Consider the following 12,419-nt stretch of genomic DNA (forward strand, 5'->3'; position numbering starts at 1 on the left):
GAAGAGTTGGTGAATCATCCAGAATAAACAAGAGTGAAAATATGCATGTATATACCACAGTGGGCGCACGGTCAATTGATTGATTGGATTCTATTACCACGATCTGAGTGGGTTCAGGCACAATCTACCTCCCCTGTGGTTGGTTTGTTGGTGTTGATACCACAAATCAATCGACCCGACTTGACGGCCTGAGGATCTTTTGGGCCTTGTAAATGGGGGGCTTGGGTGCAGTTTCATGGACTGGGATAGTTTCTTAGCGGATGCATGTAGTGGAGAAGAACCCAAGTCACTCTTCTCAAGGAAGAATGAACTTCCCAGTAGCCTATAACCTCTCTATGAGTAACACGGCTGAGGTATTTCTCTTCAAAGTTTCCTAGGTCTTATAAGTACATATCTTGTACTCCCGCTGAATAACTGCAAGCAGCCCTCAGTACTTTTGACACCTCCTGTTGCTTCGCCAAGTAATACACAGCTTGCACCTCCATACCTGCCCAGACCCTAGGATCCTGGCGCCTCTCGTGCCAACTTATCATGACATTCGATAAGTCGATATGGATGTCTTGTGTCCCTATATCCGGGCCTTTGAGTGGGCCAAGCCATTAAACTAGACGTCCCGAGATTAAGTTAGTGGTTGGCAAACAGAGGTTCTTTTGCCTTCGCTCCTTGGTGAACGTCGTTTCAATGAAACATGCCATCATAATGAATATTCCAGAACCGACATGAGTATCCGCAGATTCATTTGAAATGTCTTATTAATTTGGCATCATTTTCTATGCAGAAAATATGCTCGAGGCTAGAACCCAATAACTATCTGGTCGCCACTTTGATTTGTGGTTGATGAGAAATCATGCCTCTACTACATAGTAATAATGCACAATCAACACCGCCTCGGCAGCAAAGCTCAGAACCATGTCACAGTAGCGTACGTTATGGAATCATAAGTACCTTTCAAATCTTCATCATGCCTATTAGGTATATATTCCAAGACTAACTGCGGCGTACGGATCATCGGCACAGCTTTCAGTGGACGCCTAGTCAAATCGAGCATCATCTGGCGCTTAAGCAGGCCTGCGATGCCCTACTGCTGGGTCCCATGGCCAAGTTTAGGCTCCTTGTTATGTTTTGACAACCAGCTCATAATGCCTAATACCCATGGTCTGTAGGATCAATATGAAACCAATTACCTACAATCTTGTAATACACAGACGGATGTCGTTTCTCCCTGCAGCATTCTTGCAGCTTATGCGTACATCCTCCATCATAAGAATACGGAGTAGAGGACTGAATTCGTAGCGGCTTGCTTATCTGCAAATAGAATCTGCTGAGCCACCAGGCGGACGTCAACAACAACAAATTGATTGCGTTGACGGCAGATGTTATGAAGTCAGTGTAACTAGCCAATGGGATGCTGTTCAGTCGTGGACTGTCAAATAATTGACGGTTGCATAATTGCAGTTTCATGATTGTGAAAGTACAACAGTACGACGCAACGGAAACATTCCCATCCGTTCATACAGAGTCACAATGACCGACGAACTACTTTATAGATAAACGGCCAACAATGTACTCTCGCGCAATGTTCGAGTAAATTCATTATGGCTTGGTCATACACAATCTGGTTGCTGGTGAGCCGAGCTGCGTATGCTATAGGGTAAGGTCACTGCGAGGTGCCACTGATCGTTATGGGTTGTTGCATCATGGATGTCGGCCAGATTTTCTATTTGGCATGCTCCTTGACACCGGATGTGTCTCACTGCATTAAAGTCTTCACTGCAGTTGCCAATCTGCGCCCTGGTACAAACTACTGTGGGGGCATGGTATGGGCGGCCTCTTCAGCAACTCGAACTTTGATGCGAACGCGTGGCAACATGTCATTAAATGTTCTAATTGGAATCATGCTTCTATAGGCATCATCATAAGCATTTGGATTGCAGTAATGGGAAGAATGTAACTAAAGACGTCGGTAACATGATGAACCGCTTTTGTTGTAATTTTGACGATAAATAAAGTAAGTAAAGACCTAAAACTCCGGTTCCCTTCCTTGGCATCGCTGAGGGTTGTGTTTTCCCATCTGATATGATTGATGGACGACATGCATCATATTGTCCCTGCTAAACGCACCCTTCTCCTTACAACTGCAACCCTGAATAGAGGATAAGAAATATTCAACACGAAAACCGCACAATTAATGATCCATAGACCCGGGATAGTAGGGGGTGTCATCGAGCCCATGAGATTCCTCGACCTTGATCTCGAAAGGTCTAGGCTGATCGGGTCGTTGATCATGTCCAAAAGGCAATGCGCGGTCCTGCTCCTAGTAGGGGGCAAAGCCTCGTCCACGACCACGGTAGCCACCACGATAGCCACCTCCTCGAGGGAAGCCGCCTCGACCCTGGAAGCTGCCTCGGCCACCGCGGAATCCACCACGACCACGACCACGGCTCATGCCAGGAACATTGGTGCGCTTGGGGGTAACCTTGATGCTGCGGCCCTTGAACATGCTCTCGTTAAGAACGAGGGCTTGGGCGACCAGGCTGGGCTCGGTGAACTCGACGTAGGCATAGCTAGGAATCCAGTGTTAGCAGTATTCCGCAATGGAAGAAAGTCATCTGGAGCATACCCTTTTGGTTGTCCGGTAAACTTATCAAGCAGAATGGTGACTCGGTTGATGGAGCCGCAGCTTTCGAAGTGAGCCTGAATATCCTCAGGGGAGGCGGAGTAGTCGACGTTGCCGACAAAAATGCTGCGCGCGTCGATTGACTCCTTGTCATCCGCAAGCTCCGCAGACTGCTGCTCCAAAGTCGCTTGCATCTCACGAAGCTTCTTGGCCTCCTCTTCCATCTCTGCCACGCGGCGCTTCATGGCAGTGATTTCTTCCTAAGGGTGCGGCGTCAGTTTCCATATTCAGTCCACCTCTTTGCGCGCCTAACACACCTCCTCGGTCGCTGACATCTCAGTTCCGAGCTCCTGCTCCTCGTCATGCTCGCGATCATGATCAATCTCGGGCTGGTTCTCGCCCATGGGCTTGTCTTCTTGTTTGCCCGAATCCGACATGTTGACTGGTTCGTGGACGATCTAATATGAAGTTTCGTATGTGACGCTTCTGTGTGAATTAGGTTAGTAAAGGGTTGGATGATAGTTGGAAAAAAGACCAAACGAAAATCACGTAGTAGTCTAATGCGCCCTTGACATCATTTGATTGATGATGATGTAAAGCGTAGTTCATTTCAAAAGCAGGAAAAAACATACCTCTGGCAGAAGTGCTTGATGTTGTTTGGATGATTAAAGAGAATGAATCAGAAAAAAATACGGCACACGAAAAAGCGCGAAACAAGTTGAGTGATCGCGAAGAAAGAAATAATGCACGATGAACGAGGCGGAAGCCAGGGTGCAGTAGCTCTGTGTACCTTGCACTGGGCTGCATGTACAATAGCAACGTTCCCTGCAAGTTTGTTTGTTAATAACTTGAGCTTACAATAGTGAGCATGTGGGGAGGCGAGTCTACCCGAAGATGAGCCGGTACGCCATGATGGAATGGATGAATACAAAGACGATACCATCATATTGAAACCATTGGTATGCAACAAATTATTAATATATTTTGAAACGTTTAAATCAAGATGATTCATTGTGTGAGATCGTGATCTCAACAATGCTAGAATGCCTTGGAATTTAAACTCTGTGAACCACTCTGAAATTGGGCAGCACTCATATCGCTGTGATGTATATATAGGAATAGCACAAGCAAATAGTTGAAACCGAACATCCAAAGGGATTCATCATCGTCAAGTTTATCGTGCTACCGTAAAAAAGGAAGGGGTCCAATCGCTAGGTCAAAATGAAAGAACCTTCAGAGACACCCTTCAAATGCAATCGTTACGTCCTCCAAACGCCGCCCATGCTCTTCGCTAGTCAATGCGTCCGTCTGTAAACATGCCTTATCCCATCCCATCCCATTTCATCTACCCAGTGCTCCGAGACATATGTTGTGTAAAAGACAAGAACAAAAAAGAGACTATCGCCACCTCATCAAACGCTCAAGCATGTCGGCTACGCTTGCCCCCATTACCAAATGTGTCCTTTCCGCTGAGACTGCCAAGATCAAAGATTTCATCAAAGTTCAACTTGCGCTTAGACCCTGCTCTTTGCACCAAGTGTCCTGGCCCCCTGGGGCAAGCCCGACTCGAGCCGCCGGTGAGTCTGGATTTCGATGGCCGTGTAAGAGTAGGTGTGTCATCATGGGATCTCGAGTCTGACAAGTCGAGAGTGGCGATGTTAGGGTAAGGATGTGATGATTGGAAGTTGAAGCTGTCCTGAGTAGGGACAACAATCGGCGTCGGCTCTTCGTGGACAGGGGGAATGCTCGGGGGTGCAGAGTCGGTTCGCAATTGGCTTGGCTGCTGAGGAGGAACACTTTGGCGGCTCAGTTCAGGCGATGAAGCCGTTTCAGTCTTCTCCGTCTCATCCTCGCTCTCCGTGTTCAAAGAGCTGCTCTCACGGCCGTCGAGCCTTTCGGTTGCCCACTTTCGAATCTTCCATCCTTCTCCATCGCCGAGGCCCAATCCCTCCTTGTCCAAGAACTGCAAAAGATCATCGAGACAATCCTGATATCCGTCGGCTCGTGCCTTTGACTGCCCGGCAGCAGAGATCTTGTAGAGCTTGGTCACCGAAAGAGCAGCTGCCTTGAAGACGTCGAGAAGCTGTTCAGGGCTTTCTTGTTGAGCAGGCTGCTTTCCCATACCACCAGAGACGCCTCTCATAGGCTCCATTTTGATTAAGCGACGAAGAGTAGCGGAGATGCTGGAAATGAAAGAGTCAGCGATGGCTTATGGAAGTCAAGGGGATGTTTGCCTCACCAGTTTGTTATCTGGGGTAAAGTCGTAGATTTTCTGTCTGATAATGCTCCTAGAAAAGAACGAGAGGAGAATAATATCAAACAATACAAAAGAGTCGAAAAAATTTGGGTTGTGTTGCTCCTGAAGAGCTGCTTCCCAAGTCTGAACTGTTGGCAGGGAACAAAGGTTGGGGTCACTGAAGCCTTCGACCAGTCATCCACTTCAACACCGCAACAGAGCCTGATGGACGGCACTAACCGAGGGGTCGGCAGGTGGAGTGGGGGAGATTAGCCACGTGATTTGACACGGACGATGTTGAATCGGATACTCGTGATGTTGAGAGTCCAACCGAATAAAGAGCAGTTATGCTTCGTGTTACAGTTTGAAAATCTTTTATCGTATCAGATCTTTTTCTGGAAACATGCATTTGTAGTCGAGCCTCGATCGAACGCAGTGACGTCGCTGCTATCCGGAATATTCTTTCTTCCTCACGGCATTGTGGGGCCGGGAAACCATGACAGGGACCTTTGCAGCAATGCGCTAGCCTTGCCTGGCCCCTTCAAAGGTGACCGTTTAGATTCTACTCGCCAACACCTTAGCAAACGCATCTACACTTTTAAAGCCTTCAAACGACAATTGCCACGTAGGATCGTTTTGCGAACAACGTCCTTGAAGCCAAAGAATCGAACCGCCGAAGTATTCGCATTGTTCTTCATTTCGCTTCATAACCTCTTTGAACGCGTCTTCTCGACGCCAGTCGCGTAAAGAGGTTTATCTTAAACTCGACTCGTAATGGCGCCTCGCTCTCGAGCCAACGCTGTTGATACTGACGCGTCCATGTCCGACGCGCAGGAACATCGTCAGGTGGATGATATGGTGAGTTTATTTATTTACTAGAGCTTATTTGCGACTCACGATGCAAAAGCCATATACTAATCAGATATCTTTAGGAAGTTGACGAGACCCCCGATTACACCGATACCGAGAACCCCAGCACTACTGCTAGCAGTGTCGCTGGAGAGCCTGCCGGAGATGGACGAAGGCGCCGTACAGAAGTCAACCAGCTCCGTCGCAGTATTTTCGGAAAGAAACACGATCGACTAGGTGAATCAAAGGTTTGTCGCCCCTTGTGCCCAGGCTGCCATAGAAAAACACTGACAATCTCCCAGGAAGATGACACAATCCGAAGATTTCGCTATCTGCTCGGACTCACCGATCTATTCCGACATTTCATTGAGACGAACCCAGACCCCACGATCCGCGACATCATGACCAAAATCGATCGACAGAACGCCGACGCAGCCCGTGCGAAGAAGGGGGCCGGAAGACAAGGAGGTGCTACGAGCGAGCGACGTCGACGCACAGAAGCTGAAGAAGATGCTGAATTGTTGAAAGATGAGAAACAGGGAGGCTCTGCCGAGACGGTATTCCGTGACTCCCCTTCTTTCGTCCATGGTACCATGAGAGACTACCAGATTGCTGGACTCAATTGGCTTATTTCGCTACATGAGAACGGTATCTCTGGCATTCTCGCGGATGAGATGGGTCTCGGAAAGACTCTGCAAACAATATCTTTTCTCGGTTACCTACGCCACATCCTGGACATCAACGGACCACACCTGGTCATCGTCCCCAAATCCACACTGGACAACTGGAAGCGCGAGTTTGCTAAGTGGACACCTGAAGTGGACGTTTTGGTACTGCAAGGTGCCAAAGATGAGAGACAAGCTCTCATCAACGACAGGCTCGTCGATGAGAAATTCGATGTTTGCATCACTAGTTACGAGATGGTTCTTCGAGAGAAGTCGCATTTGAAGAAATTTGCCTGGGAGTACATCATTATTGATGAGGTGTGTTCATTTCAGGTTTATCAAGTGGGATTTGCTGACAGAAATTCAGGCGCATCGTATCAAGAACGAAGAATCATCACTTTCGCAGGTTATCCGATTGTTCGACTCGCGAAACCGATTGCTCATCACTGGCACACCTCTGCAGAACAACTTGCACGAACTTTGGGCTCTTCTTAACTTCTTGCTTCCTGATGTTTTTGGCGACTCGGAGGCTTTCGACCAATGGTTTTCTGGTCAAGACCGTGACCAAGATACAGTTGTTCAACAACTTCACAAAGTTCTCCGTCCTTTCTTGCTGCGTCGTGTGAAGAGCGACGTGGAGAAGAGCTTGCTGCCCAAGAAGGAAGTCAACGTCTATCTGGGCATGTCGGAAATGCAGGTCAAGTGGTATCAAAAGATCTTGGAAAAGGACATCGACGCTGTCAACGGTGCAGGCGGCAAACGTGAGTCCAAGACTCGACTGCTCAACATTGTCATGCAGCTTCGAAAGTGTTGTAACCATCCTTATCTGTTCGAAGGTGCTGAGCCAGGCCCGCCTTACACAACCGACGAGCATCTTGTTTACAATGCCGGTAAAATGGCTGTTCTTGACAAACTACTCAAGAGACTCCAGAAGCAGGGCAGCCGCGTTCTCATCTTCTCCCAGATGAGTCGATTGCTGGACATCCTCGAAGATTACTGTGTTTTCCGAGAATACAAGTACTGCCGAATTGATGGTGGAACCGCCCACGAGGACCGAATCGCTGCCATTGACGAGTACAATAAACCTGGATCGGAGAAGTTTGTCTTCCTCCTCACAACACGTGCCGGTGGTCTGGGTATTAACCTGACGACTGCCGACATTGTCGTTCTCTATGATAGTGATTGGAACCCCCAGGCTGATTTGCAGGCCATGGATCGAGCCCATCGTATCGGCCAGACCAAGCAAGTTGTTGTCTACAGATTTGTCACGGAAAATGCTATCGAAGAAAAGGTGTTGGAAAGAGCCGCCCAAAAGCTACGACTGGATCAGTTAGTTATTCAACAGGGTCGCGCACAACAAGCCGCCAAGGCCGCAGCAAATAAGGACGAACTTCTGTCAATGATTCAGCATGGCGCCGAAAAGGTCTTCCAGTCCAAGGGGGCTACAGGTACCATGGGATCCAAGGATGGAGAGATCGATGATGATGACATCGATGCGATCCTTTCTAGAGGTGAAAACCGAACAAAGGAGCTCAACGCCAAGTATGAGAAGCTAGGAATCGACGACCTGCAAAAGTTCACCTCGGAATCTGCCTACGAATGGAATGGCGAGAACTTTGCCAACACGAAGAAGAATATCAACATGACTTGGATCAACCCAGCCAAACGAGAGCGAAAGGAACAATCGTACTCGATGGACAAATATTTCCGACAGACCATGTATCCCAATCCCAAGGCGGATGCGAAGCCCAAGGCGCCCCGAGCTCCCAAGCAGGTTCCTGTCCACGACTACCAGTTCTACCCGCCGCGCCTTCGCGATCTCCAAGATAGGGAAACCGCTTACTACCGCAAGGAAATCGGCTATAAGGTTCCCCTTGCTGACGGTGAGGAAGACACCCTTGAAGAGCGAGAGGCCGAGAGAGCCCTTGATCAACAGGAGATCGATAATGCCACACCTTTGACTGAGGAAGAGAGGGAAGAGAAAGAGAAGCTTTCGCTGCAAGGATTTGGGGACTGGAATAAGCGAGATTTCCAACAGTTTGTCAATGGCTCTGGCAAATACGGACGAAACGACTACGAAGGCATCTCCCAGGAGATCGACAGCAAGTCACCCCCCGAAATCAAGGCTTACGCCAAGGTCTTCTGGCAAAGATACACTGAAATTGCCGACTATCCCAAGTACATCAAAACGATTGAGGACGGTGAGGAGCGTACACGCCGCATCGAACATCACCAGAAGCTATTGAAAAAGAAGATGGGTCAGTACCGAGTTCCTCTGCAGCAGCTCAAGATCAACTACTCTGTTTCCACTACGAACAAGAAGGTGTACAGTGAGGAGGAGGATCGATTTTTGCTGGTTCTGTTGGACCGCTACGGTATTGACTCAGAGGGTCTCTACGAGAAGATGCGAGATGATATCCGAGAATCGCCTCTCTTCCGATTTGACTGGTTCTTCCTCAGCCGAACGCCTATTGAGCTGTCGCGTCGTTGCACTACTCTGATCACTACTATTGTCAAAGAGTTTGAGGATGTTCCTGCTCGCAATGGTGTTAATGGAAAGTCTAAGCGAGAGCCTGACGACGAGAACGACGAGGACAGCATTCTTGGAATGGCACCAGCAAAGAAAAAGGCGAAGAATGGGGTTAAGGTGAGTCACTGATTGATTATTCTAGTCTAATGTTTGTTGCTAACGAACTTGTAGAACAAGGCGCTTGACAATGTCAAATCTGTTAAATCTAGCAAGAACAGCTCGGCAACTCCGTCTAGAGCATCCAGTGTTGCGTCTACCGCATCCGCGGGTGGTTCTGCCAAGAGCAAGAAGGGTAGAAAGAAGTGAGCGGAGAAAAAAGAGGGCTCCGGTATGTGGGTTGGTAAAGGGATAGACTTTTGGCGTTTGGTTGCTTTGAGGACTTATAAGAGAAGTCGTCGTGTAGTACTTTATTAATCTGGCTTGACAGTTTGTGACAAATGGCCAGTACATGCATCACACGATGCCGCAGCGGTTGGAAGGGCACAGGCGCGAGGACGACTGATGGCACAGTAAAAAGAGCTGTTTGAGAGCAGAAGAACCATGTATAGCTTTGTGTACTGCCTCATTTTGAACTTGGTGTGTCGTGAACTAGCGAATTTTGACTGCCGCAATCGCATCAAGAGGGTGATGTGTATCAGATTCAAAGTCGTAGAAACGTGATCAATCGTGCAATTTTCGACCTTTCCTTAAACCCTGGAGACGGTAAGAATTACAAGCCCATTTGTCTTCCTCTTATATCTCCCCTTACACACTCCCAGTCTTTTCCATCACCTCCAGCTTCCGTTTATTTTTTGCCCCATTTGAACAAAAAAGATTTATTTGTTTGTCCCCCGAAACGCCGTACTATGCAAGCACACAGGAAAAGAACGCATCTACTGCATTCGGTTGATTCGTTCCCTTTCGACCTCGTAGTTGAAGTCGAAGTAGCCCTTGTCGAAGTGGTGAACTCGCACGTATCCGTCCTCTCCGCCGCTGGCGTAGCTCTTGCCCGTAGGGTCGGCGGCGACAGTGTTGAGGGGACCGAAGTGACCTCGCACACGGCCGATCTCGTCCTCGAAAACCTTGTGGTAGAAACGGGCCTCGAACTTACCCTGACGGGCGGAGGTTCGTGTGACATCCATGGCTGCTTGACCACCACCGAGGATGACAAAATCCTTCTTGGGGGTGATGGTGGCACTGTTGAGGGGTGTATCGGCAACGTAAGTCTTGAGGACCTCGAGGTCACGGGCAGAGATGAGCTAGGCGATGTCAGTACTGAATAGTTCATTATAAGAGCTCAGCTTCAACGTACCTTGGAGGTCTTGTCCTTGCAAGCAGTGATGAAGTAGGTACGATCGGGAGACCACTGGAGATCGACGATAGGCTGGTTGAGCTCGTGGACGGGGACGTTGTCGAGCAGGTCGCCAGTCTTGGCGTCGTATCGGCTTACGCTGCCATCCTCATGGCCGGCGATGATGTATTTGCTAAGGGCGCTCCAGCCAGCAACGGTGGCCTTGCTCTCGTCGCAAACAATGGTAAGGCTCTTCTCGTCGTTCTGCTCGGCGTTGAGGTCGGGGTTGATGTCGATAACAACAATGTTGGAAAGGTAACCCATTCGCTTCTCAGTAACTCCCAGCAGCTTGGTTCCATCCTCGTTGAACTCGACTCGCTTGACGGCGGTAGGGAACTCCCAGGTCTTGATGAGGCGGCCGGACTTGACTTCCCAGAGACGGATAGTGTTGTCGGCAGAACCGGAGGCGATCATGGTTGAGGTGGGGTTGACATCGACAGTCCAGATAGCACCGACGTGACCGTGGTAGGTTCCAAGACGCTCGCCGTTGTGGGAGAACCAGGCGCAGATCTGCTGGTCCTTTGCGACGGAGAAGATGAGATCGCCATCTTTGTTGAACCTGGATGTATGTTAATACAGTGGCGGGTGAAGTTGAAGGTGCCCAAGTCTGATAACGAATAGAGGCTCGCAGACCAATATCCCCCCTCTTTGCAACTCTCACTCGTTGTATACAGACTGAACAGGACAAAGACAAAGATTCACATACTTAATTTGGGTGAGCGCACGCTCGTGCCCGGCAAGAAGAATGGGCCTCATGATTTCGGTTTCTGGGGTCAGGCACTAGGAGGGGTTGACGGAAGCAGGTTCGGAGCGGCTGATTATATGGCGAGGGCTTTCGCGATGAATTTTTGGCGGTTGTGTGCGTTTTGGACCTTTTGGTGGGGCAAGAAATGAGTCCCCCGCCTCGCAGATAGAATAGTGACACAGGGCTGATGCCTGATGAGGAGCAGGTTGTGTGTTAAAGTTGAGCTTAGCCATGTCTAGATACTTGGCTGCCTGGTGGTAGGCTAGTGGGTAGCAGAAAAAATGACCTCCCAAGTCTTAGGTTACAAAAAATAAATAGTCCAAGAGCCATAGTCCAAAGGGCATAAAGTGGCCTACTATTTTTATCTCTTATGCTTCCAGCGGCCAATTTTTCTGATATCCTGAGGGTAGGCTACTAAGTTAAGGTTGTACAAAAATAAATTTTCAATAACCGGTTCTAGATGCCTCAGAGTGATTGATTAATTTTGTCGTTTAATCTATAAATGACTGTTTGACATTCAAGCCTATCACGCATCAAGTCATAGAACAGTTAGAGTCATAAAATACCTAACTAAAGAGTCATCAGAATGAGTAACTCACTTGGTAGGAGCGCCTGGAGATGATTCATTGTATGATCCTTCCTCAATTGAGTATGATCTCACCTTTAGCACACAATCCTGAGGCATCAAGAACTCGAATATTCGTAATTTCCACAACTGCAACCTCGCCTTGGTGTAAAACGAAGCAAGGCTGAAGGCATATCTACAATTGTAGCCCATCCTGCAAATCTTACTGGTCATATCTACGAGTCACAGCCAGACTCATCCTGGTAGATCCTACATTTCTCTCGAGAATTGTGTCAGCCTTGAGGCATTGTCCCACGACCGACTACTGCCAAGAGTGGACTGCCTGTTCGAGTATGGAAAATTTATAGAGTGAGCTCACATATTCACAAGAAGAAGACTACCGGTTTATGAGAAATTGTCTGCCTCGAGAGATACTGTGTTGGGTTATTACTGTCCTGTACCAATTGTTTTGATGGTCTGATATTATTGTCTTTTTTAACTTTGATCTAGAACTTCTTTACGGAAAGACTTGCATTGCATCGACTTGCATACACACATTGTCGGACGTCTGGAGATCATTCGGCCTCTAATACATATTTGCAACTTGAAGTATAATTTATATTCGAGTTGATCATGTACGGCGAGCTCTTCCGTTGCGCCGTGTTGACAAGATCGAATAGTTCCCGAAATGTGCCGAGACGCTCACGGCATTTGAGGTTTCTATCATCAGCGTTATCGATACCATCAAGGCTCAATTACAAGCATCAACGGTCGCGAAGCCGATCATATACGCCCCAAGCCGAACCCGCAGTAGGCGGGTCCCAGCAAAGTCAGATTCTCACCCACACGCAGGCGTCTTTATGCCCAAAGTCGCACAGGCAA

At 48.4% G+C, this 12,419-nt stretch overlaps 4 protein-coding genes across 4 annotated transcripts; 1 reads left to right on the top strand and 3 right to left on the bottom strand.

Annotated features, from left to right (window-relative positions):
* Nucleotides 1-2,314: 2,314 nt before the first annotated feature.
* On the bottom strand, nucleotides 2,315-3,054 carry FPOAC1_003367 (uncharacterized protein; the record flags this gene model as incomplete). Its single annotated transcript, XM_044847934.1, has 3 exons — nucleotides 2,315-2,564; nucleotides 2,621-2,877; nucleotides 2,935-3,054. The coding sequence occupies 3 exons, from the start codon at nucleotides 3,052-3,054 to the stop codon at nucleotides 2,315-2,317; spliced, it is 627 nt and encodes a 208-aa protein (XP_044713850.1).
* A 21-nt stretch (nucleotides 3,055-3,075) lies between these two features.
* FPOAC1_003368 (uncharacterized protein) lies at nucleotides 3,076-4,769 on the bottom strand (the record flags this gene model as incomplete). The annotated part of the gene is made up of 4 exons (XM_044847935.1): nucleotides 3,076-3,103; nucleotides 3,250-3,263; nucleotides 3,408-3,442; nucleotides 4,070-4,769. 4 exons carry the CDS (start codon nucleotides 4,767-4,769, stop codon nucleotides 3,076-3,078), a joined length of 777 nt encoding a protein of 258 aa, XP_044713851.1.
* Nucleotides 4,770-5,627: 858 nt separating this feature from the next.
* FPOAC1_003369 (uncharacterized protein) lies at nucleotides 5,628-9,203 on the top strand (the record flags this gene model as incomplete). The annotated part of the gene is made up of 5 exons (XM_044847936.1): nucleotides 5,628-5,711; nucleotides 5,786-5,950; nucleotides 6,005-6,685; nucleotides 6,735-9,014; nucleotides 9,069-9,203. 5 exons carry the CDS (start codon nucleotides 5,628-5,630, stop codon nucleotides 9,201-9,203), a joined length of 3,345 nt encoding a protein of 1,114 aa, XP_044713852.1.
* A 566-nt stretch (nucleotides 9,204-9,769) lies between these two features.
* On the bottom strand, nucleotides 9,770-10,983 carry TIF34 (translation initiation factor eIF3 subunit; the record flags this gene model as incomplete). Its single annotated transcript, XM_044847937.1, has 3 exons — nucleotides 9,770-10,135; nucleotides 10,189-10,786; nucleotides 10,934-10,983. 3 exons carry the CDS (start codon nucleotides 10,981-10,983, stop codon nucleotides 9,770-9,772), a joined length of 1,014 nt encoding a protein of 337 aa, XP_044713853.1.
* Between the last annotated feature and the right edge of the window lie 1,436 nt (nucleotides 10,984-12,419).

Source organism: Fusarium poae, chromosome 1 (assembly GCF_019609905.1).
Source record: "Fusarium poae strain DAOMC 252244 chromosome 1, whole genome shotgun sequence".
In the NCBI taxonomy this organism is placed as follows: Eukaryota; Fungi; Ascomycota; class Sordariomycetes; order Hypocreales; family Nectriaceae; genus Fusarium; species Fusarium poae.